Below are 22,048 nucleotides of genomic sequence, written 5' to 3' on the forward strand. Positions count from 1 at the left end.
AGGGGCATGCCTGCAGATGCTAAGGGTCATTTAGGCTCACTGTCTCATCTAAATCGTGTGTCTATGAATTGAAACAGTGTAAACCAAGGAAAATACAAGGAGCAACTCTGGATGTATTTGGTGACAATATTACCATTTAGCACCATATGCTTACAATTTTAGGTACTGAAGATTTGCCAAATGTAATGAAAATGCGTGCACACATACTGTACAGGAACACACAGAGAAACAGCCAGAGGGACACACAAATGGACACACCGCGCACAGGGACGCACACAAGGGCAAAGATCAGCACGCACACAGGGACACATAAGGACACACAGGGATACATAAGGACACACAGGGACACACTCAGGAACACACACAAGAACACACAAGGATACACAGGGACACACACAGTAACACACACAAAGACACACAGAGGGACACACAGAAGGAGGCACAGGGACTCAAACAAAGACAAATAAAGGGACACAAGCAAAGACACACACAGGGACACACACAGGGACATGTTTGATGTATAAATAGCCATGCACCCTCAAATTGCCCATTTATACAACTGAAAAATAATTGTTTCATAAGCCTCTCATGGAACATAGTTCTGTAGAATTAGTCTTTCTCAATCTGTTGATTATTATATCATAAGCATAAATAAACTAAGCCCCCCCGGGGGTTACCAATTACCCATTTCTCACTAGAGGTTGTCTTGTGTGCTTTGTGTGTGGACAGGAGGGGCTTGCTGAGATTGCTGAACCAGCTGCCAGCCGACTATAAACCAGTGGTATATATTGGCTGCTGTAGGGCAAGCATTCCGAACGTAAAATATGGGACAGGAAGTGGGGTCTGAGATATTTACCATACTGTACATTACAAGTATCTGTGAGCAGTGTCAGATTGCTATGTAAGCCCTTAGCCATTCATTTTTTAAAAAGCAACCAGGAAAGTAACTGAATCATCTTCCAATAGATCAGCACCAGCTTGTGTTTAAGGTGGTTATTAACCTGGCGGTCTTTTCCCATTAGCTGTGCTGCTCTGGAGTTTGTAGTCGAGGGCGGTGAACACAGAAGTTCAGGATGTGAGTCGCTGTGTGGCAGTGAGAGGGCCTGATCGGCGGAACTTAGGCTGCTACCCAAGACATAGAAAGATCATGCATGGAAAACATCTAACACATGCTCAGGAGATAAGTGGCTCCCTGGGGGTCATTCACATAACCCAACACGATCCTGGTGACATGTCTGCTCCGAGTCATCCTCCAGACTCAAGTTGCAGGCTGGGGCCTCAGAGAGGAAAGACAGGAAAGCGAGTGAGGGGGATGGTACCCCACCGTTTGCTCAGGCTCAACCTATACATCCAGCATTTTTCCCAGGAACCATGCACTGCAGAAGACATTTGATCAAGGGGGGCTTCAAGTCATGAAAACTTGTGCATTCGAAAAACTAAGACATAACCTTTTGTTTAAGAAAACAAATGTATTTCAGGCTTTATTAATATCGTTTTATCAATTCACATTAAATTATTTGTGGGTCATTTTTTCATAAATGCATGTGTCAGAACCCCCAGCTGTTCATGTTCCAGTTTGTGACTGGCACCCAAGGGATAAGCTTGCATCACGGGTTAATGACAAGTAACTCAACACTAGGCACAAAAGGATAGTTAGCAACTCAGTGAAGAATTTCTGACCAGGAACCCATCTGGATTTCATCCTCAATTTAGCCATTGGGTACTGAGTAGTTTTGGTTTATCCTCAAGTCTGAATAAAGGTTGCTTTCATAAGTCATTTTGTCATGGCCAGCAATGTAAGGAACGACCCAGAATGCAGGCTGTGCAGGAATAATCCAACGTGAGGACATTTTGCCTTAATCAGGCAGACAGCAAACATGAACAGGCAATATTGAACAGGAAAGGGATACTGAACTGAAAGATGCTTATAAACAAGGTTAATGAGGAGAAAATCAACAGGAGGGCATGAACAAGAGGTAAGACTGACAATAGGTGTAGCTGATTTGTCGCCTTACCCAAGGGAAAACACAGGGATCTGACAGACAGAACAAGCTGGACGTGACAGTATCCCCCCCCCCCCCCCAAAGAAATGCAGGACTGACCAGGGAGGGGACCCAGAGAACGGGAACATGAGGGTCAGAATGCAGGGCTGGACTCGATGAACAGGACATAGTCGGACACCAGATGAACAGGCTCTCAGGATGGAGGACCTGGGGACACAAAGCAGAACTTGGAACTGGAACAAGACCAGGCAAAAAGAACATCGACACCAGATTCAACTAAGGCGAACAGGACTAACAATAAGGATGGAAATCGGGGTGTGAGAGATTGGGTACCAAATTGGGGCATAAGATGTAACTAAGGGCACAACGGCCAGGGCTGGATTAAAGTTTTAAAAATGACCAAGACAAAGACCACAACAGGGGCCACAGGAACAAAGACAAGATAACATGGACTAGACAGGACACAAAAACAAAAACGGAGGCAAAGAGGGGAATGAGGTCAAAGAGGGGCCTCTGGAGAACCCCCGGATGCTGGGCAGTAGACCCACAACCTGTGACCTCCTATGGCTTGGTGGGTCAGGCAGTGTTGCAGGAGGGCAATGTTGAGGAACCAGGAGGACTGGGACCTGGAGCACCTGCAGAGTCAGAAAGATATGGGCAGGAATGAGGGCTCAAGAGCTATGAAGGGTTTGCCAAACAGGGACATCCTGAGGATCCTGTTGGGTAGGTGCCGGACTTGGCACGCTGGCCCCAAATGGTGTGCCCCCATCTTGCTCTTTGGGAGACAGACTCAACTGGCCCCCTTTCTGGATACTCTCTGGGGTTAATGCCCCCTACAGGACTTGGGAGTGACATGGCAGGATCATTGGGCTATGGGCCATAGAGTGGGTCTCAGGGCCATGCCCAGAGGTTCCCATTCAAGGTCCTCAGGGGGAAAATCCTCCCCGGCTTGAGCCCAAAGCTAGCATCTACCAGGGAGCCCGAAGTGGGTGATTGCTGGGCTGTCTGATGGCAGGTTAATGACAGCCACCAGTTTGTAACGACACTGTTGATGTCAAGTTGAACCCTAGCCTTATTGTGAGGAGCGCGTGAGATGAGTCCCATATGGGCCAAGACTTGCTTGGGATTGAGGTTCCAGAGATGCAGCAGCTCTCTTCTCCTTGGGCCCAGCCAGAACCCTTCCCTGGTGACCTCTTCCCAAAAGGCCGAGACAAGGCCCCTGGCCTCAGAAGGACCAACGGAGGCGAGGTGGACGTAGGTGAGCAACCAGGAGCCCATGAGGTAACATCTACATGTGAGCAGGCAGAAACTGACGAGGCAATTGGCATTGCCGAACAGGGAGACTAGCAGGTGGCAGGCCACAGTCTGGGCCTTGGAGGAAGTACTACTTGGACTCCGGGAGTAGCTGGCCTCCTCGGCAGGACCTGGGGCCTCATGTATAAACGGTGTGTACGCACGAAAATGTTGCGTACGGCCGTTTCCACGCTCACGTCGAGATGTATAAAAACGAAACTTGGTGTAGCACTACGCACATTATCACGGCAGCTCCAGACATGGCATATGCACGTTTCTGCTCGGTTTTGTAAACGGACGGCACTCAGTGGCAGGTCATTGCTACTGTGGTTTATCTTTTTAAACTCACAATCATAACGCTGACTTTACCAAATACACCGACATTAATTGTATGTTGTTTACAAATGTAAGGCACCTGATTTTTTATCAATTTGTAACAATAAAACGGTGCAGAAAATGACCGAACTATTACAACTACCATGGCAGCTCTTGCGTTATTGGAAGACATAGCTTATGGAAGAATTAGAAGAGAACGTGTATTCAGGGATCTTACTGATTTCCTGGCCCATGATGATGACTGGCTTCTAAGTTGATTCAGATCTCCAAAATCCTTTTGGAGCTGTGTGCTGAACTGGGGTCAGCATTACAAAGGAAGACGATGAGGAATTGCGCTATACCTGTTCCTTTACAAGTTCTGTCCACTCGTGGTTTCGTAGCCACAGGCGCTTTTCAGTGAGAACTTGCGGACCGATCGGGTATTTCTTAGTCAACACTGAGTCGCGCCATGCCAGCTGTATGGGACGGCATAATCCGCTTGTCACCCAGATATATAAAATTCCCTTACACCGTGGTTGAACAAGCAAATATTAAAGCGCAATTTGCAGCAATGTCCAGCTTTCCTAATGTAATCGGAGCCATCGACTGCGCACACATTGCTATAAAGGCACCTTCACAGAACGAATTTGCTTATGCTTATGTAAATAGAAAGCACTTTAACTCTATTAATGTACAGATTATGTGCAATACGAACATGTGTCTCATTAATGCATGGGCGTCGCCGCCATTAAATCTGAGGGGGACGTGTCACATTTCATAATTATTCGTTTGGATCACCCCACATTTAACATAAAACATTAGTTTTATGACAGTGTGTCCCCCCAGTGGTAGAGCGCACTGAAGGGCAGCTTTAAGGCTGTTGGCGCTGCCTGGACAAGACCGATGGGTTACTGTTATAGCCTACATGCAGTCCGCAAAAAGTGTGTCGCATTGTACACGCATGTAGTGTGTTGCATATTCTGGCACAAAATCGTGGCTTGCTGGTATCTGAAGAGCTTAGGCAAGATGAACCTGACCCTGAGCCACCAAATTTTCCGCCAAATGGAACAGTGTTACAACTTCAGTATCACACAGCGTATCATTTAGATGTTTTAATTCATTGGCAACATCTCACAGCATTCACGATTTCTTTTTGTGACTGCAGCACAGCTTCAGTCAGCACATGGCCGGATAGTGGCCCCCCGATTTCTGAGGCACGGGAATATGTGCAGCCAGCGCCCAAAGATGTGCTCGGCACAGCAGCACCATCACCGCCTGTTTTGTCCTCGGCACTGGGGGCACCTCTTGTACTATTGTCTGTAAGAATAAACAAACAGAATAAACTAAAGTAACACCGCATCTGCGTCCTACGTGTTATTCATAAACATGCAAGTAATTCAAACAAGTATGGTACGAGAAAAACTCAGCCGTGCTGACTTTGGCGTCCCCCTCACCCGATAAAAGTGTGTCCCCAATCATCGCAGCAACTCGTTGTTCAAAGGGTGTGAGACTACCTCCGCTACCTCCGCCTGTGCTGCTAAGACTCTTACGGTGAGCAGCCACTCGTTTTTTCACGTCGATTTTAATTTCCGACCACTTCTTTTTAATTTCGGCCACCGTGCGAATTTCGGAACCAACACTTTTAACTGACTCCGCCACGCTGTGCCACTTCGTTTATTGCTGATGCCACTTAAACTACCAAATAATATCACTTTTCTTTTCTCGATTTCTGTTAACATGACCTCCACTTCGCACTTGCTGAAATACTTATTTTTCCCACGTGGTTTATCCATTGTTGTTTAAGAAAAACATAGAACAACGTGGGCATTTATACAGATTTACTTATGCAAATATGCATAATTATGGGCGGGTGGGGGCGATGGCTGTGGGCTCGTTCACATACGTAAAATTTCACGCTCATTGGGATTTATAAAGGGAATGTGTGTAGATCTGTGCTTATGCACAGTTTTATGCATCTGGATTTTTACTTGCTTACGCACATTCCTAGTTTTGTCTGTACGCCATGTTTTAGTGTGAATTCTACGCACGTCGTTATACATGAGCCCCCTGGTCTCCTGGAGCTTGTCCATGGAGTCAGGTTGGGAAGCAGGACTAGCAGTCTCTGGGCTGGATCGGATGGAGCAAATCCCACTGAAGGTCTCGGGGGGATTATGGGAGCAGCTGCGGGGTCGTTCAATGGGTTCATTGTGTCACGTCCAGCAATGTAAGGAATGTCCCAGAGGGCAGGCCGTGCTGGGGTAATCCATCGTGGATATGTTTTATTGGCTTAATCAGGCAGACAGAAAACATGAACAGGCAATAATGAATTGACAAGGGATACTGAGCGGGAAGATGCTTATAAAAAAGCCTAATGAGGAGAAAACACAAGGTAGCTTTGAATGATCAACAGGAGGGCAGGAACAAGAGGTAAGATTGACGGATAATAGGTGTGGCTGATTTGGAGCCGCACCCAAGAGAAAACATGAGGATCAGACAGGTGGAGCAGGCTGGACATGACACATTTTTTGATGTTTTGGTAACTCTTTTTAATAATGCTCAGATAAACCATGTATATAAGCCTTTAGTTAAACATTAAGTAATCATTTAGAAAACCTTTAAATTATTTAGTAATTCTTAACAAGATATTTAAGCTTGTAGTTAACGGCAAACTAATCATTAGAAAAACTTTATCAAACACATATAAATGATTTACAGGGGATTTGATCATAAACAAATCATCACTAAATGATTACTAAGCCTGTAGTTAATGATGATCAAATCATTTTCAGATTCTTAAGACATTTATTAGCAATTAGCATGTAGCTATGGGTTAACTAATTATTTACAAAATCTTACTATACATTTATTAATTATTAAAAGGGTAAATGATCATAAACTGATCATGGTAACTGCGTGGGGCTGGCCCTTCATCCTGAATTGTTCCCTGCCTCGTGCCCATAGCTTCCGGGATAGGCTCCGGACCCCCCGCGACCCAGTAGGATAAGCGGTTTGGAAAATGGATGGATGGATGGATGATCATGGTAACACGTTACTTAAAGCTCTCAGCTGTAATACATCAAAGATACCTTCATTAATGCATTGGTATTTTTCTGCTGATAAACCAGTGAAAAAGCTAGCTAATGCTAATGCTAGCATTTCATTAGCGATGTAACCAACAGATTTATTCATGGTTTATTATGCATATAAACAATACAGCTGCAGCTGCTGGTAACAGTGAGAGAGGTGTTTGTGGCTTTAAGAAGAGCGAGTGACATATTGTGAGATACACGCGGTAATCGCACTGTGTACACATGGCCCTGTAAGCACCATTTTAGGCTGCGTTGCAAGGTGCGAGTTTCGGTGTAATATGCATATCCATGTAATATTTATATGCAGTATTGCTCAGAATGATTCCTGTGTTACATGGGTATGTTTGTACAAAAGGTGTTGCTGTTGGTTAGCATGTCAAGTCAGTTTATTCATAAAGCACATTTAAAACAACAAAAGTTGACCAAAGTGCTATACAGACCATAAAGATATAGTTAAGCTCAAACAGGAGCTTAATTATTAAGGTTTTGCAAATGATTAGTTAGCCCTTAACGACATGCTTATAAAAGTCTTATTAAGAGTTTGTAAATGATTTGTTCATCATTAGCTACAGGCTTCTAAATGGGGTGTTGTAAATGATTAGTCAATGCTTAACTAAAGGCTTATAAATGTGGTATAAGTGAACATTGTTATAAAGTGTTACCAATGTTTTTTTTGGCCTGTAGCGGGGAGGGAATATGCCATAATTCTGAACACTTCTACAGTTGGGGCCAGGTTTTTGTGATTTGGCATTTTGGTATGCTAATAGGTGTGGTCGTAAGAGTTTCAAAAGCCATCACAAGCAAGTTGAGGGCCACTACCAAATAAAGTAAATGTCATATCTCAGCTCCCGTTTGAGCTGGACTACTGTATCTCTCTCTCTCTCTCTCTCACACACACACACACAGAGCATATTTCCATGCTTTTGGTGCAGTGAATCTGTTTCAGATGAGAATGTGTTTTAAAATAATTTCTAGGCCAAATGTCATTTTTCAAGGTCATTTTATAAGCAAAATAAGCAACATTTTGGTAACTAATCAAATGTACTAAAACAGAGATTTATTCAAGTAAAAGTCAGACATTAAAAACATTGGACTTTATTATACAAAATATACATATAGAACATATCAGATCTCCATATCATTGTGTGGGCAGCCTCCATCACACTTGCAGAATGGGCCACAGTGAATTCCAACTTGATAATATTTGCAGTTACCCTTGCATGCAACTAGGCACTCTCAGTGGAGCAGCTGTGAGCATCCCTGGCTGGCATCTGCCAGATCAGCCCAATATGGCACCCACACCTTGGTTCTATCTTTCCATTCCCCACCTCACTTGCCTGGGTCAGGGTTTTTGGGCGTTCTGCTGAGAGACTGTCTCGAGATGAATGCTGTACTGAGAAGTGCACATCTTGCCTGCTGAAACAAAGCATACTGGGTTGGTGGGATGAAGTCAAGTGATTGTAGACCATGAGTGAACATCAGCTTCATTCATAGTTTCATTGATTAGGTTTACACCACAGTTTTTGCTGTACATCAAGACAGTGAAGTGCTCCATACTTTGTATGTGCAGGGAGTCAGATGTGAGGCTGGTTGGGTCATTTGTGATGGCAATGAAGTTGTCGGTGACGGGAAAGATGGTCGATATCTTCCATGCTGTCTTTTTACCAGTTCCAAACATTGCTGATGTTGCATCACATGCTGTGTTAGAAGGAAGGAAATGCTTCACAGTTCGAGGTTCCAGCTGTTGACAGATTTGATGGACTGGGACCACTCTGAACAAAGAAGTGAAAAATTGCAAGAACAACCACATCAGCACCTACTCTCCTTACATAGGCTTTTGTGTACCCCTGCTTAGTAGCATGATGCAAATGAAGCATCATCGGTGTATCTGCTTGTTCTTACTGGCAGGGAGACAATGCTGCTACATCATCTGTTGCTGAGGACAATGGTGGCTTTATGATGAAGAGCTGATACACTATAGGCACAAAAATATTGGGATATGTGGCCATTACACCTACAGCAACTTTTATGAAATCCCATTCTAAATCCATAGGCATCAATGTGGAGTTGGTTCCCCCTTTGCAGCTATAACAGCCGCCACTCTTCTGGGAAGGCTTTCCACAAGATTTTGCTGCGTGTCTGTGGGAATTTTTGCCCATTCATCCAGAATTGAGTTTGTGAAGTCAGGCACTGATCTTGGACATGGAAGACTGGCTCACAATCTGCGATCTATTTCATCCCAAAGGTGTTTGATGGGGTCGAGGTCTGGCATTAAGAGTTCCTTTCCCTGGAACTAAGGGGCCAAGCCCAATGCCTGAAAAACAACTGCATACCATATCCCTCCTCAACCAAACTTTACAGTTGGCACAAAACCCCTGATTTGTCACTCCAAAAACACATTTCTACTGCTCCAATGGTGGAGCCCAATGGTGGAGTGCTTATCACCACTCCGTTCAGTGCTTGACATTGTGCTTGGTAATATGAGACTTGCATGCAGCTGCTCAGCCATGGAAGTCCATTACATGAGGCTCCTGCCGCACAGTTTCTTACTGGGGTTAATGCCAAAGGAATCTTGTAACTGCAGTTATTGAGTCAGTGGAGTGTTGGTGACTTTTACGCACTATGCGCCTCAGCACTTGAGGACCCCGTTCCGTTACTTATGTAGTCTGCCACTTTTGGTTATTTTTTTTTAAATAAAGTTACTAAATAAGTTACTTCTACTTAAAGCTACCACATAATTGTTGTATGTGACTAATATGACCTTGTAAATGGCATTTGACCTTGCTGATAACCCAGAATCACAAAATATACCTCAAAAATGGATTTCTGACATCATAAAACACAGGAAACATGGTATTATACAACGATCTAGTACTAATGGGAGGTGAAAAATTAATTTTATTATTTCATGTAGGAGCCATAATGAATTTTGTGCATACAGGTCAGCAGAAGGTGACCCCAACTTGCCTGCGATGGTTTTTGATGTTATAGGCATACAATGTACCTATTAGCATGCCAGATTGCTAAAACTTGGCACCAAGTGCATGATTGTTATGAATTCCCTGTCCGTTACTGATTAACAGAGAAGGTATGTTCCCTATGATTTGGTCCATTTTCACTCTGAAGAGTCCTTTAGTCCTATTAGTATCACTGTACGTACTGAAATTCACATTCATTATGAACATTGAAAGAATGTGTTCCTGTAGTTGAATAAGCTTGGTGGACGAGGTGATGGAGGTTTTGAGAAGATGCAAGGCAGTTTTAGCGCCCTGCCTAAAGGTGGCTCCTCTGAGAAATTGTTCATCTTTAATATTATAAGGGTTCACTGCAGATATAGTCCTGTGATCTGAACCCCAGGGATCTATGAACTGTCCTCCCACAGTATGGGCAGCCCCACAGGTTGCCAGTAGGGCTGGAGGAGATGGAATTTACAGAAATAAGCCAGACAGTGAAGGTAGGTTTTTTTTCAGCCTCTCCGTATTCAAGCTATAATTAAAAAGTAATTCCATCACAAAATGGATGAATAATAAATCATTAAATGTTATGATTTCAAAATGATCTTTATTAAAATAACTGTCTAAATATATATATATATATATATATATATATATATATATATATATATATATACACACACACAGACACACACACAGTGGTACCTCAGTTCTCGAACTCATTAGAACTCGAATTTCTTAAAAGTCGAACCAACCAGTTAGAAAAAAAAATTGCCTAGAGCTCGATCTGAATCTCAGAAGTCAAACCATGAACGCCGACCTAAGATAACTTGTATGCGCGGGGAAATGAGTCACTCAGCACGTCTCTCAGTGGAAATAAAGGGTAAAGCTTCAGTCTCAGCCTCACATTCGCTGTATGTGATAGCACCGTGCATGTTTACACTAACTGAATACATATACACTCACCTAAAGGACTATTAGGAACACTTGTTCAATTTCTCATTAATGCAATTATCTAATCAAACAATCACATGGCAGTTGCTTCAATGCATTTAGGGGTGTGGTCCTGGTCAAGACAATCTCCTGAACTCCAAACTGAATGTCAGAATGGGAAAGAAAGGTGATTTAAGCAATTCTGAGCGTGGCATGGTTGTTGGTGCCAGACGGGCCGGTCTGAGTATTTCACAATCTGCTCAGTTACTGGGATTTTCACGCACAACCATTTCTAGGGTTTACAAAGAATGGTGTGCAAAGGGAAAAACATCCAGTATGCGGCAGTCCTGTGGGCGAAAATGCCTTGTTGATGCTAGAGGTCAGAGGAGAATGGGCCGACTGATTCAAGCTGATAGAAGAGCAACTTTGACTGAAATAACCACTCGTTACAACCGAGGTATGCAGCAAAGCATTTGTGAAGCCACAACACGCACAACCTTGAGGCGGATGGGCTACAACAGCAGAAGACCCCACCGGGTACTACTCATCTCCACTACAAATAGGAAAAAGAGGCTACAATGTTGCCTGGTCTGATGAGTCTCGATTTCTCTTGAGACATTCAAATGGTAGAGTCAGAATTTGGCGTTATCAGAATGAGAACATGGATCCATCATGCCTTGTTACCACTGTGCAGGCTGGTGGTGGTGGTGTAATGGTGTGGGGGATGTTTTCTTGGCACACTTTAGGCCCCTTAGTGCCAATTGGGCATCGTTTAAATGCCATGGCCTACCTGAGCATTGTTTCTGACCATGTCCATCCCTTTATGACCACCATGTACCCATCCTCTGATGGCTACTTCCAGCAGGATAATGCACCATGTCACAAAGCTCGAATCATTGTTCGTTTCTTGAACATGACAATGAGTTCACTGTACTAAAATGGCCCCCACAGTCACCAGATCTCAACCCAATAGAGCATCTTTGGGATGTGGTGGAACGGGAGCTTCGTGCCCTGGATGTGCATCCCACAAATCTCCATCAACTGCAAGATGCTATCCTATCAATATGGGCCAACATTTCTAAAGAATGCTTTCAGCACCTTGTTGAATCAATGCCACGTAGAATTAAGGCAGTTCTGAAGGCGAAAGGGGGTCAAACACCGTATTAGTATGGTGTTCCTAATAATCCTTTAGGTGAGTGTATTTAGACAGTAAAAATACATTTAGACAATGATAGACAGTAACAATAACAATAGTAATTATTATTCCATCCATCCATCATCTTCCGCTGGATCCGAGGTCGGGTCACAGGGGCAGCAGTCTCAGCAGGGAAACCCAGACTTCCCTCTCCCCGGCCACTTCATCCAGCTCCTCTGGGGGAATCCCGAGGCGTTCCCAGGCCCTCCAGCGTGTCCTGGGTCTTCCCCCAGGGTCACCTCACCAGGGAGGCATCCAGGAGGCATCCTGACCAGATGCCCGAGCCATCTCATCTGGCTCCACTCAATGCGGAGGTGCAGCGGCTCTACTCTGAGTCTCTCCCAAATGACCGAGCTCCTCACCCTATCTCTAAGGGAGGGCCCAGCCACCCTGCGGAGAAAACTCATTTCGGCCGCTTGTACTCGCAATCTCGTTCTTTCGGTCACTACCCATAGCTCATGACCATAGGTGAGGGTAGGAATGTAGATCGACTGGTAAATCGAGAGCTTTGCCTTTTGGTTCAGCTCCTTCTTCACCACGACAGACCGATGCAGTGCCCGCATCACTGCTGACGCTGCACCGATCCGCCTGTCGATCTCCCACTGCATCCTTCCCTCACTCGTGAACAAGACCCCGAGATACTTAAACTCCTCCACTTGGGGAAGGACCTCCTCCCTGACCCGGAGAGAGCACTCCACCCTTTTCCGGCTGAGGACCATGGTCTCGGATTTGGAGGTGCTGATTTTCATCCCAGCCACTTCACACTCGGCTGCAAACTGCTCCAGTGAGAGCCGAAGGTCACGGTCTGATGAGGCCTATTAGCATCATCTGCAAGAAGCAGAGACCTAATCCTGAGGTCACCAAACCGGACACCCTCAACGCCTTGGCTGCGCCTAGAAATTCTGTCCATAAAAGTTATGAACAGAATCGGTGACAATGGGCAGCGCTGGCAGAGACCAACACTCACCGGAAACGAGTCCGACTTACTGCCGACAATGCGGACCAAGCTCTGGCACCGGTTGTACAGGGACCGAACAGCCCTTATAAGGCAGCCCGGTACCCCATACTCCCGGAGCACTCCCCACAGGACCCCCCGAGGGACGCGGTCGAATGCCTTCTCCAAGTCCACAAAACACATGTAGACTGGTTGGGCAAACTCCCACGCACCCTCAAGGACCCTGCCGAGAGTATAGAGCTAGTCCACTGTTCCACGGCCAGGGCGAAAACTACACTGCTCCTTCTGAATCCAAGGTTCGACTATCCGATGGACCCTCCTCTCCAGCACCCCCGAACAGACCTTACCAGGGAGGTGAGAAATGTGATCCCCTATAGAACACACTCTCCAGTCCCCCTTCTTGAAGAGGGGGACCACCACCCCGGTCTGCCAATCCAGAGGCACCTCCCCCGATGTCCACGCAATGCCGCAGATGCGTGTCAACCAAGACAGCCCTGCAACATCCAGAGCCTTGAGGAACTCCGGGCGGATCTCATCCACCCCCGGGGCTTTTTAACCACCTCAGCGACCTCTGCCCCAGAGATAGGTGAGTCCACCCCCAAGTCCCCAGACTCTGCTTCCTCATTGGAAGGCGTGTCGGTGGGATTGAGGAGGTCTTCGAAGTATTCCTTCCACCGACCCACAACATCCCGAGCTGAGGTAAGCAGCGCACCATCCCCACCATAAACAGTGTTGATGCTGCACTGCTTTCCCCCCCCCCCCACGGATGGTGGACCAGAATCTCCTCAAAGTCGTCCGGAAGTAGTTCTCCATGGCCTCGCCAAACTCCTCCCATACCCGAGTTTTTGCCTCAGCGACCGCCGAAGCCACGTTCTGCTTGGCCCACCAGTACTCATCAGCTGCCTCCGGAGTCCCACAGGCTAAAAAAGCCTGATAGGACTCCTTCTTCAGCTTGACGGTATCCCTCACTGCCGGTGTCCACCAGCGGGTTTGGGGATTGCCGCCGCAACAAGCACCGACCACCTTACGGCCACAGCTCCGGTCAGCCGCCTCCACAATGGAGGCGTGGAACATGGCCCATTCAGACTCAATGTCCCCCGCCTCCCCCGGGACATGGGCGAAGTTCTGCCGGAGGTAGCAGTTGAAGCTCCTCCTGACAGGGGATTCCGCCAGGCGTTCCCAGCAGACCCTCACTATACGCTTGGGTCTGCCAGGTCTGACCGGCTTCCTCCCCCACCATCGGAGCCAACCCACCACCAGGTGGTGATCGGTTGACAGCTCCGCCCCTCTCCTCACCCGAGTGTCCAATACATGCGGCCGCAAGTCCGATGACACGACCACAAAGTCGATCATCGAACTGCGGCCTAGGGTGTCCTGGTGCCAAGTGCACATATGAACACTCTTATGCTTGAACATGGTGTTCATTATGGACAATCCATGACGAGCACAGAAGTCCAATAACAAAACACCACTCGGGTTTAGATCGGGGGGGCTGTTCCTCCCAATCACGCCCCTCCAGGTTTCACTGTCATTGCCCACGTGAGTATTGAAGTCCCCCAGCAGAACAAGAGAGTCCCCGGGAGGAGCGCTCTCCAACACCCCTTCCAAGGACTCCAAAAAGGGTGGGTATTCTGAACTGCTGTTTGGCGCATAAGTGCAACCAACAATCAGAACCCATCCCCGCACCCGAAGGCGAAGGGAGGCTACCCTCTCGTCCACCGCGGTAAACCCCAATGTACAGGCGCCCAGCCAGGGGGCGGTAAGTATGCCCACCCCTGCCCAGCGCCTCTCCCCGTGAGCAACTCCAGAGTGGAAGAAGGTCCAACCCCCGTCAAGGAAACTGGTTCCAGAGCCCAAGCCGTGCGTCGAGGTGAGCCCGACTACATCTAGTCGGAACCTCGCAGCCTCGCGCACCAGCTCAGGCTCCTTCCCCACCAGAGAGGTGACATTCCATGTCCCTAGAGCTAGCTTCTGTAGCCGAGGATCGGACCACCAATAAGTTTAATTATAAATTAATAAGTTTAATTATAATAATATTGTTGTGCCGAGCGGGGACGGAGCGGAGACAAAGCGCAAACGTCAGGGTATCGGGGAATGTGGGGTTTAATTACAGGTAAGGCAGGTAAAACGCAGACGGACAATACAATGACCGGACTGGGGAAACAAACTGAAACACGGATGAAAGACAGAGGGCTAATGAAAACAACTAGAAACAGCTGATCACACGGGGATTCCATACGGGGTTAACGAGGGGGTGTGGCACACGGAAGGAGCGGACGATTGGGGCAGGACACATTGTTGATTTTCTTACTTTACAAATTACAGTTTTGATAAATGTGCTTAGATGTGTTTAGTACAGTATATGCATCTCTTCTTGTTTTATCCGGTTCAATTTTGTGTTTAAATGCTAAAAAAACATTTTTAGGTGTAATTTTTTGGGGCCGGGAACCAATTACCGTATTGGCCCGAATATAAGACGCAGTTTTTGTTCTAAAAATACCTCTTAAAAAGGGGGGGTCGTCTTATATCCGCGGATGTCTTATTCGCGTTTTGACTTAACCTAAATGAATCGGCCACCGTCCCTCACAACAATGCCACAACACTGAATAATGAAGATGTCAAGAGATTATCTTGAACAAAGTGGTTCGAAGGCTCGTCAAATTAACCAACATCTTAGACGGAGTTATGACTCCAATTTCAAAATTATAGTAATGAATATTCCCGAGCTATATTCCCATCAAATCTTTACTCTGTTGTTCTTTTTTTAAAATGTTTTTCTTTTGTTCCAACAAATTGTAAACAGCGTTATCAAATAAACAAGTATCCTCTATAAGACAAAATCTGGTCTTCAAAAAACTTTTTCCCAAAAATGAACTTGGAAAAGGGGGGGTCGTCTTATATTCAGTCGTCTTATATTCGGGCCAATACGGTAATTGGTTTTCCATTATTTATTATGAGGAAAATTCGATCACTCGAACTTTTTAGGATTCGTTCCGGAGTTCTGAACGGATTAAATTCGCGTTCTGAGGTACCATTGTATATTAACTGCCATTTGTATGATCCATTAGAGTGAAACCTTCAGATAAATTTAAATTACAGAGATACAGTACACTGCAAGATACAAGACACCCCACTGCGGTGAAATCAGTTTTAGGTAGTATATTCGACATATAGTCGGATCCATGGTGGCGGTGGCTGTCATGGTGGCCTGCTGGTCAAACGGGGAAGGGACACGGTAGGACCACAGCAGGGGCTAACCCTGACAGGTGGCGGTGAGTCAGTCAGGTATAAGCAGTCGGAAGATGTCAAATACAACATCAGGGCACCGTGTATGGCTGATTTAGGGACCGTCAAAAAATTGCCACTTAAATAACTAAACATTAATTTCTTGCAATAGCTTCCATGTCATGCGATCCAATTGTGGAAGTAACAAACCTGTACTCATTGGCACCAAGCATGAGGTAAATAAACCTGACCCCCGAACAAAGAAAATTCTCAGGTTTTATACATTTCTGTAACACCTCTAACATTCAATTCTTGGTTAAGACAGTGACTCTACAGTACATTGGCATACAGAGTGTGTGATGTCCTCAAAGATGATGACCTTCTGCACCTCTGCATTCCTTTAGGCCCATGGTCAGTCGGCCAGTCGCCATGAGTTGCACTCCTCCCTTGGTGACCCTTTGCATATCCCCATGTTAATCAATACTCTGCCATCAAGCCAATCAAATTAGTCATATCAAATATATATTTGGTCCATTAGCTTAATTCATTATAACACATGGATTAGAACATATCAAATCATATGGAATAGATAAACACAACACACATATGAGACTACATAAGATCATAAGCCTGCTTCTATGTAGGATATTTCTGACTGCTTTCCCATTATCTTCCTTTGCAGCATTGAGCACCCTACAGAGGAAAGGAGGTTCTATTTGTCTTCATAAACCGGTGCTTTCCGCTCTCATTTTTCACAACAAAACTTATGTAAAATCATTGTAGGGTTAAAAATAAAAGAAAAAATCAGTGTCCTGTGCATCTAAGGTAATACTAAAATTTGCAACTGGTTTGGGGTCCAGAAGTTATTGTAAAAATAAACAAACAAACAGATATATGCTTTCCTCAATAATAATTCATAGATGATACATACAGGGTTGAAGATAAATAAAAACATCACTTTCTCATATGTATTTAAGGTGGCACTACAGTTTTCAGCTGGTTTTGGGTTATTGGATCCCATAGCATAGAAATCCTATTTTTATATTACTAATAAAAACTCATATGAAATACATAAATGACCAAAAGCGAATACAAATTGATGTGTCCTGTGTGTCTAAGTTAGTACTGAAATTTGCAAATAGTTTTGGGTCACTGGATCCCATAGCCTAGAAGGTATTGAAAAAAAATCTAAATTTTCCAATAAAGAAATCACATTAAATATATAAATGGTTAAAAATGAAAATCTCTGTGACCTGCGTCTATGGTAGTTATGCAATGTGCCCCCTTCTGGGCTGCTGGATCCCATCTCCGGTAATTGTTAATAGAAAAAACTTTTTTCTATATAAAAATGATTTAAAATTCATAAAAGGGTAAAAGTGAATAAAAATCGCTGTGTTTTGGGCGTGTAAAGTACTACCACAATTTACACCTGGTTTTGGGTCATTGGACCCCCTGACCTAGAAGCTATTGCAAGAAATTAGTATTTTGCTATTCGGCAGTAATTTGTTGACGGTCTCTAAATAACAGGTAGCCTAAGTGATCACGTGTAGGGCTCTGTTTTTATACTTGTCGTCTTCCGACTGCTTACGCCGGCTAGCCTGAGTGAATCATCGCCTCTACTGTATGTCTGAAGGGTGTGGATCCGAATATCTGTCAAATATCCAAACTAAAACTGATTTTACCGTCGTGATACCACTACAGTAAATTCATGTGATCCTGAACACTACATCGCCCCCTTCAGGTCAAAGGTATTTGAAATGTTTAAATAAATAAATAATAGATCACACTCTTTTACAATCCTTCCATTTGTCTTTGTCGCATGGTTCTTTTGCGTTTGCAGTGCTTCAACACTTCCTCATATCACATAAAAAAATGTGAGCCTAACCTACTTGTTGTCTATTCTGTGCTATGGAATTCCAGGCAATAAACTTATGACGCCCTCATAAATCTAAAAAAAAACAATCGTTAGTGCTCTTGAACAACTCACTGTTCGCTGTATAAACTACATTAAGAACATGCGTATCTTAGGCTGGGAATTCCACAAGTGATTTCCAGAGAACTGAGTGATAAGAAGCGGCGCTTAGTTAATGCTATGATCGGGCAAATATGTGTGTGTGTGTGTATGTGTGTGTCAGTGTGTGGCAAAGTCATGTCATATTCTAAGTTTTCATTTACAAATTAATATGAAAATTAAAATGCATTATTTCTGATAAACAGTTTATATCATGAAACATTTTTAATGATAATTTACCATTTTAATGATTATTCCTCTTGTTAACATAATGTATTACGTTAAGCCTTTCATCCCCTACAATTTGTCCCCTGCCTCATGCCTAGTCCATCCTCTATTACCCTGTACTCCATAGATATGTCGCGATGGAAGATAAACATAATTTTTCTGATAAATTGAATTATTATGATCAATATTGGTAACAGTGGCTATGAAACAAATAACTGGTTTTGAAATGGAGGCATCATTGATAACAAGGCTAGAGTGGCAGAAACACATGCCCAAAAATGGAAATGGTCACTTCCTTTTACCCAATGTCATATTCACGTCTTAATCCACTTTACTAGAAATTCCAGACACTAGAGGTAATATTTCTGTTTCCTTGAATTCAGTGACTCATCAGTCCACTTTCTGCAAAGGTCCCCGGACCCCAGCTTTGTATATAAAGCTCCTGACTAGTATTTCTCCTCTAACTGAGGGTTTAGCTCAGTCCAGGTACATTGCATTGACTCCTGTTATTTAATTAATCACTGCTTTTATTAATTTAATATTTATTCATAGATAGGCAGCAGGGTTTCATTTTCTTTTTTATCATTTAGTTGGATTTATTTTTTTATTCCTCTGTGACATTTTCCTGTATCACTTTCACCCGGTATTGACATTCACACCTTCAAATGTTCTTCTCCACTTTTGACACCTGCCTCTCTATCACCTTTTTCCTCTTCTTCCTACCCCTCTCCCTCTTATTTTATCTCCCGGATCCAAACCCACTTCTGTCATTCAGTGATCATGTCAGAGAGAGACACTTATACACAGGTAGTACCATGATTGATATTGTTATTTGTTGTGTTGTTGCACATTCTATGTCGTGCAGTTTACAGGAACATCTTTAAAAGTAAAAAATGACCATTGACATATATTTAGACTTATGTTGAATTGTGTCTATTCTAAGTGTATTGTTGTCATGACAACAATTATGATAATGTTAATGTATCCAGTTCAAAGCATTTATTTTACCTTTGGTCCAGAGGACAAAAGACGTGGACTTTTCCTAGAGATTTGCCCAGATGGCGTTGTGAAAGGGACCCCCATCCAGACGGAAAACAGTGAGTGTTACTGCACATACAGGCATTTTTATTATGAAACTGGACAACCTACAGGCTTTGTAGCAGTGCGATATGGTAGAAGTTAAGGTATTCAGGGGGCACAGGTGGAATATCACAATGCATTCATAAATGACATGCAAAATGTGATCTACTAATCAGTATCATGAATTGTAGTGTAAAGCCTGAGACCAAAGCCTGACCATTCATGCACATGTGTGTTCCAGGTGTGCTCCAGCTGAGGTCCGTGAGAGCTGGAGAGACTGTCATCCAGGCATCGTCGTCATTTCTCTACCTATGTGCCAACAAAAAGGGACATCTCTGGGGGCAGGTGAGCATTTTCCGTGAGGAAACCGGGGCCCGGGTCCAACCAAGATCGTGGCATTTTTTTTTTATTTGTCATCCAAATTATGTATATTGTACAATACAGCCTTCATTCTTAACGCTTTCACTGAGTATTACTATGAATGTAACACATTTTATTCAGATTTTTTCATCGTTTTGGAGCTTCTAATTGCATGTCTGAGGCAGCTGTTTGAAAATGGTGGCTGAATCTCAGCTAGTGTAAAGAGCAATACCACATAGCACTTGTCAGTATAAAGCACACTAGTATAACATCCTGTTCCCAACTGGAAACTGGGAAAACCTGCTATTTATGTTTCACTAAATGAGAAGACATCCGTTTTGCTGACTGCATCACATAGTCTTACGTGCCTGTAAGTGCTGAGAAGAGAGCTTAAGCCTGACCATGATCCCACTGACACCGAGTAAATGATGTTCATGCAGACACTAATGAATTCATCCTGTGGCTCTTTCCACCCAGCGGATATACACAGAAGCTGACTGCACCTTCAAGGAATTGTTGCTGGAGGATGGGTACACACTTTTCCTTTCTGTTAATCATGATATTCCCGTGTCTCTTACATCTAAGAGGCCCCCGGGAAAGCACCTTCCTCCATTTTCACGGTTCCTTCCGATGCAAAATGTCCTGCACATGGAGAGTGGTGAAGAGAAACAGAGTGAATTTCCAATGAAAAATAAAGAACATTTAGACCTTGACTCTGATGACCCATTTGGAATGAGACTTGGAGAATCAGTCATAAGTCCAGCATTCAACTTAAATGTTCCTGCTGCTAGGTAACCAAAAAAAATGTAATGTAAATGTAAATGTAAATTCCACATCAAACAGCTACTACCACAGTCTTTTAAGCGATGTCTCAAATGGCTAAAATGTAGCATTTCATTTATTTGCTGAATTTTCAATTCGTAGGTGTGTGTGTGTTTGTGTGTGTATGTGTGTGTGTGTATATATATATATATATATATATATCACAGTAATTGTCATGTACTGGTAATGTTTTGTAAGTCTTTACTGTATCTAGAATAAAAGCGGTTTACAAAAAATCAAAAGTGGGATGATTTTAAGTTTTCTGTGAAGAATCTGTTCTATATTTTTGAGATGAGTCGAGAAAAAAACGTGACACATTGCATAAAGGAACTGAGCCCAGTTTAATTATAATTATACATACTCATCCCATCCAAGGTGTATCCCTGCTTTATGGTGTTTCCCAGCCCGATCCTTGGGGACCCACAGACAGTCCACATTTTTGCTCCCTCCCAGACAGTCCACAATGTGGGGGTCCTGAGGACCAGGTAGGAAAACACTGGCCGATGCTACCTTGTATAGGCTCCAAGCCCGTCTCTGACCATATCCTGCATATTCAACTAGAACAGGGGTGGCCAGTCTTATCCAAAAAGGGCTGCTGTGTATGCAGGTTTTCACTGCAACTGTCAAATTAGATTGCTAATAAGAGGACTGATTGGCTGAAGAGTCCTCACACCTGGCTTTGAACAGCTGACCTAAAGGTTAATCCAAAAACCTGCATACACACTGACCCTTTGCGGATAAGATTGGCCACTCCTGGACTAGGACATGGATGGATGGATGGATGAATGGATGGATGGATTATACATATGTTTTCTAAAAAAGATTATTGCTGTATATACCAATAACTCAGCTTCAGTTCTTTCTCTCCAAAGATGGCTGCCCCCCCCCCCCACACCCCAAAAGACAGAAAACCTCATAACGCTCATATTTGCATTGCTTGTAATTTCAAAGTGTGGAAAATCCGCATTAACTTCATTATCATTAAAAAAACATGTATTACTTGATAATTATTCATATTGCATTATCACTGCTAAAATGATACACTCACCTAATGGATTATTAGGAACACCTGTTCAATTTCTCATTAATGCAATTATCTAATCAACCAATCACATGGCAGTTGCTTCAATGCATTTAGGGGTGTGGTCCTGGTCAAGACAATCTCCTGAACTCCAAACTGAATGTCAGAATGGGAAAGAAAGGTGATTTAAGCAATTTTGAGCGTGGCATGGTTGTTGGTGCCAGACGGGCCGGTCTGAGTATTTCACAATCTGCTCAGTTACTGGGATTTTCACACACAACCATTTCTAGGGTTTACAAAGAATGGTGTGCAAAGGGAAAAACATCCAGTATGTGGCAGTCCTGTGGGCGAAAATGCCTTGTTGATGCTAGAGGTCAGAGGAGAATGGGCCGACTGATTCAAGCTGATAGAAGAGCAACTTTGACTGAAATAACCACTCGTTACAACCGAGGTATGCAGCAAAGCATTTGTGAAGCCACAACACGCACAACCTTGAGGCGGATGGGCTACAACAGCAGAAGACCCCACCGGGTACCACTCATCTCCACTACAAATAGGAAAAAG

General features: G+C 44.1%; 1 protein-coding gene across 2 annotated transcripts; it reads left to right on the top strand.

Annotated features, from left to right (window-relative positions):
• The first annotated feature begins 3,211 nt into the window (after positions 1-3,211).
• On the top strand, positions 3,212-20,588 carry LOC111858263 (fibroblast growth factor 19-like). Of its 2 annotated transcripts, XM_072712836.1 has the most exons (5): positions 3,212-3,284; positions 18,977-19,008; positions 19,221-19,298; positions 19,523-19,626; positions 20,119-20,588. In XM_072712836.1, the coding sequence occupies exons 1-5, from the start codon at positions 3,280-3,282 to the stop codon at positions 20,434-20,436; spliced, it is 537 nt and encodes a 178-aa protein (XP_072568937.1). In that variant the 5' UTR covers positions 3,212-3,279; the 3' UTR covers positions 20,437-20,588. The 2 variants fall into 2 exon arrangements, with proteins under 2 accessions (XP_072568937.1, XP_023695647.1); XM_023839879.2 differs by lacking the exons at positions 3,212-3,284; positions 18,977-19,008 and adding an exon at positions 5,913-6,038.
• Positions 20,589-22,048: the final 1,460 nt, after the last annotated feature.

Source organism: Paramormyrops kingsleyae, chromosome 5 (genome assembly GCF_048594095.1).
Source record: "Paramormyrops kingsleyae isolate MSU_618 chromosome 5, PKINGS_0.4, whole genome shotgun sequence".
Taxonomy (NCBI): Eukaryota; Metazoa; Chordata; class Actinopteri; order Osteoglossiformes; family Mormyridae; genus Paramormyrops; species Paramormyrops kingsleyae.

What these genes read in the sequence shown, in the direction of transcription:
- LOC111858263 (XM_072712836.1), top strand. An exon ending in AGAGAGACACTTATACACAG is followed by an intron (nt 19,009 to 19,220) that starts GTAGTACCATGA and finishes CCTTTGGTCCAG; the next exon opens with AGGACAAAAGACGTGGACTT. An exon ending in CCCCATCCAGACGGAAAACA is followed by an intron (nt 19,299 to 19,522) that starts GTGAGTGTTACT and finishes TGTGTGTTCCAG; the next exon opens with GTGTGCTCCAGCTGAGGTCC.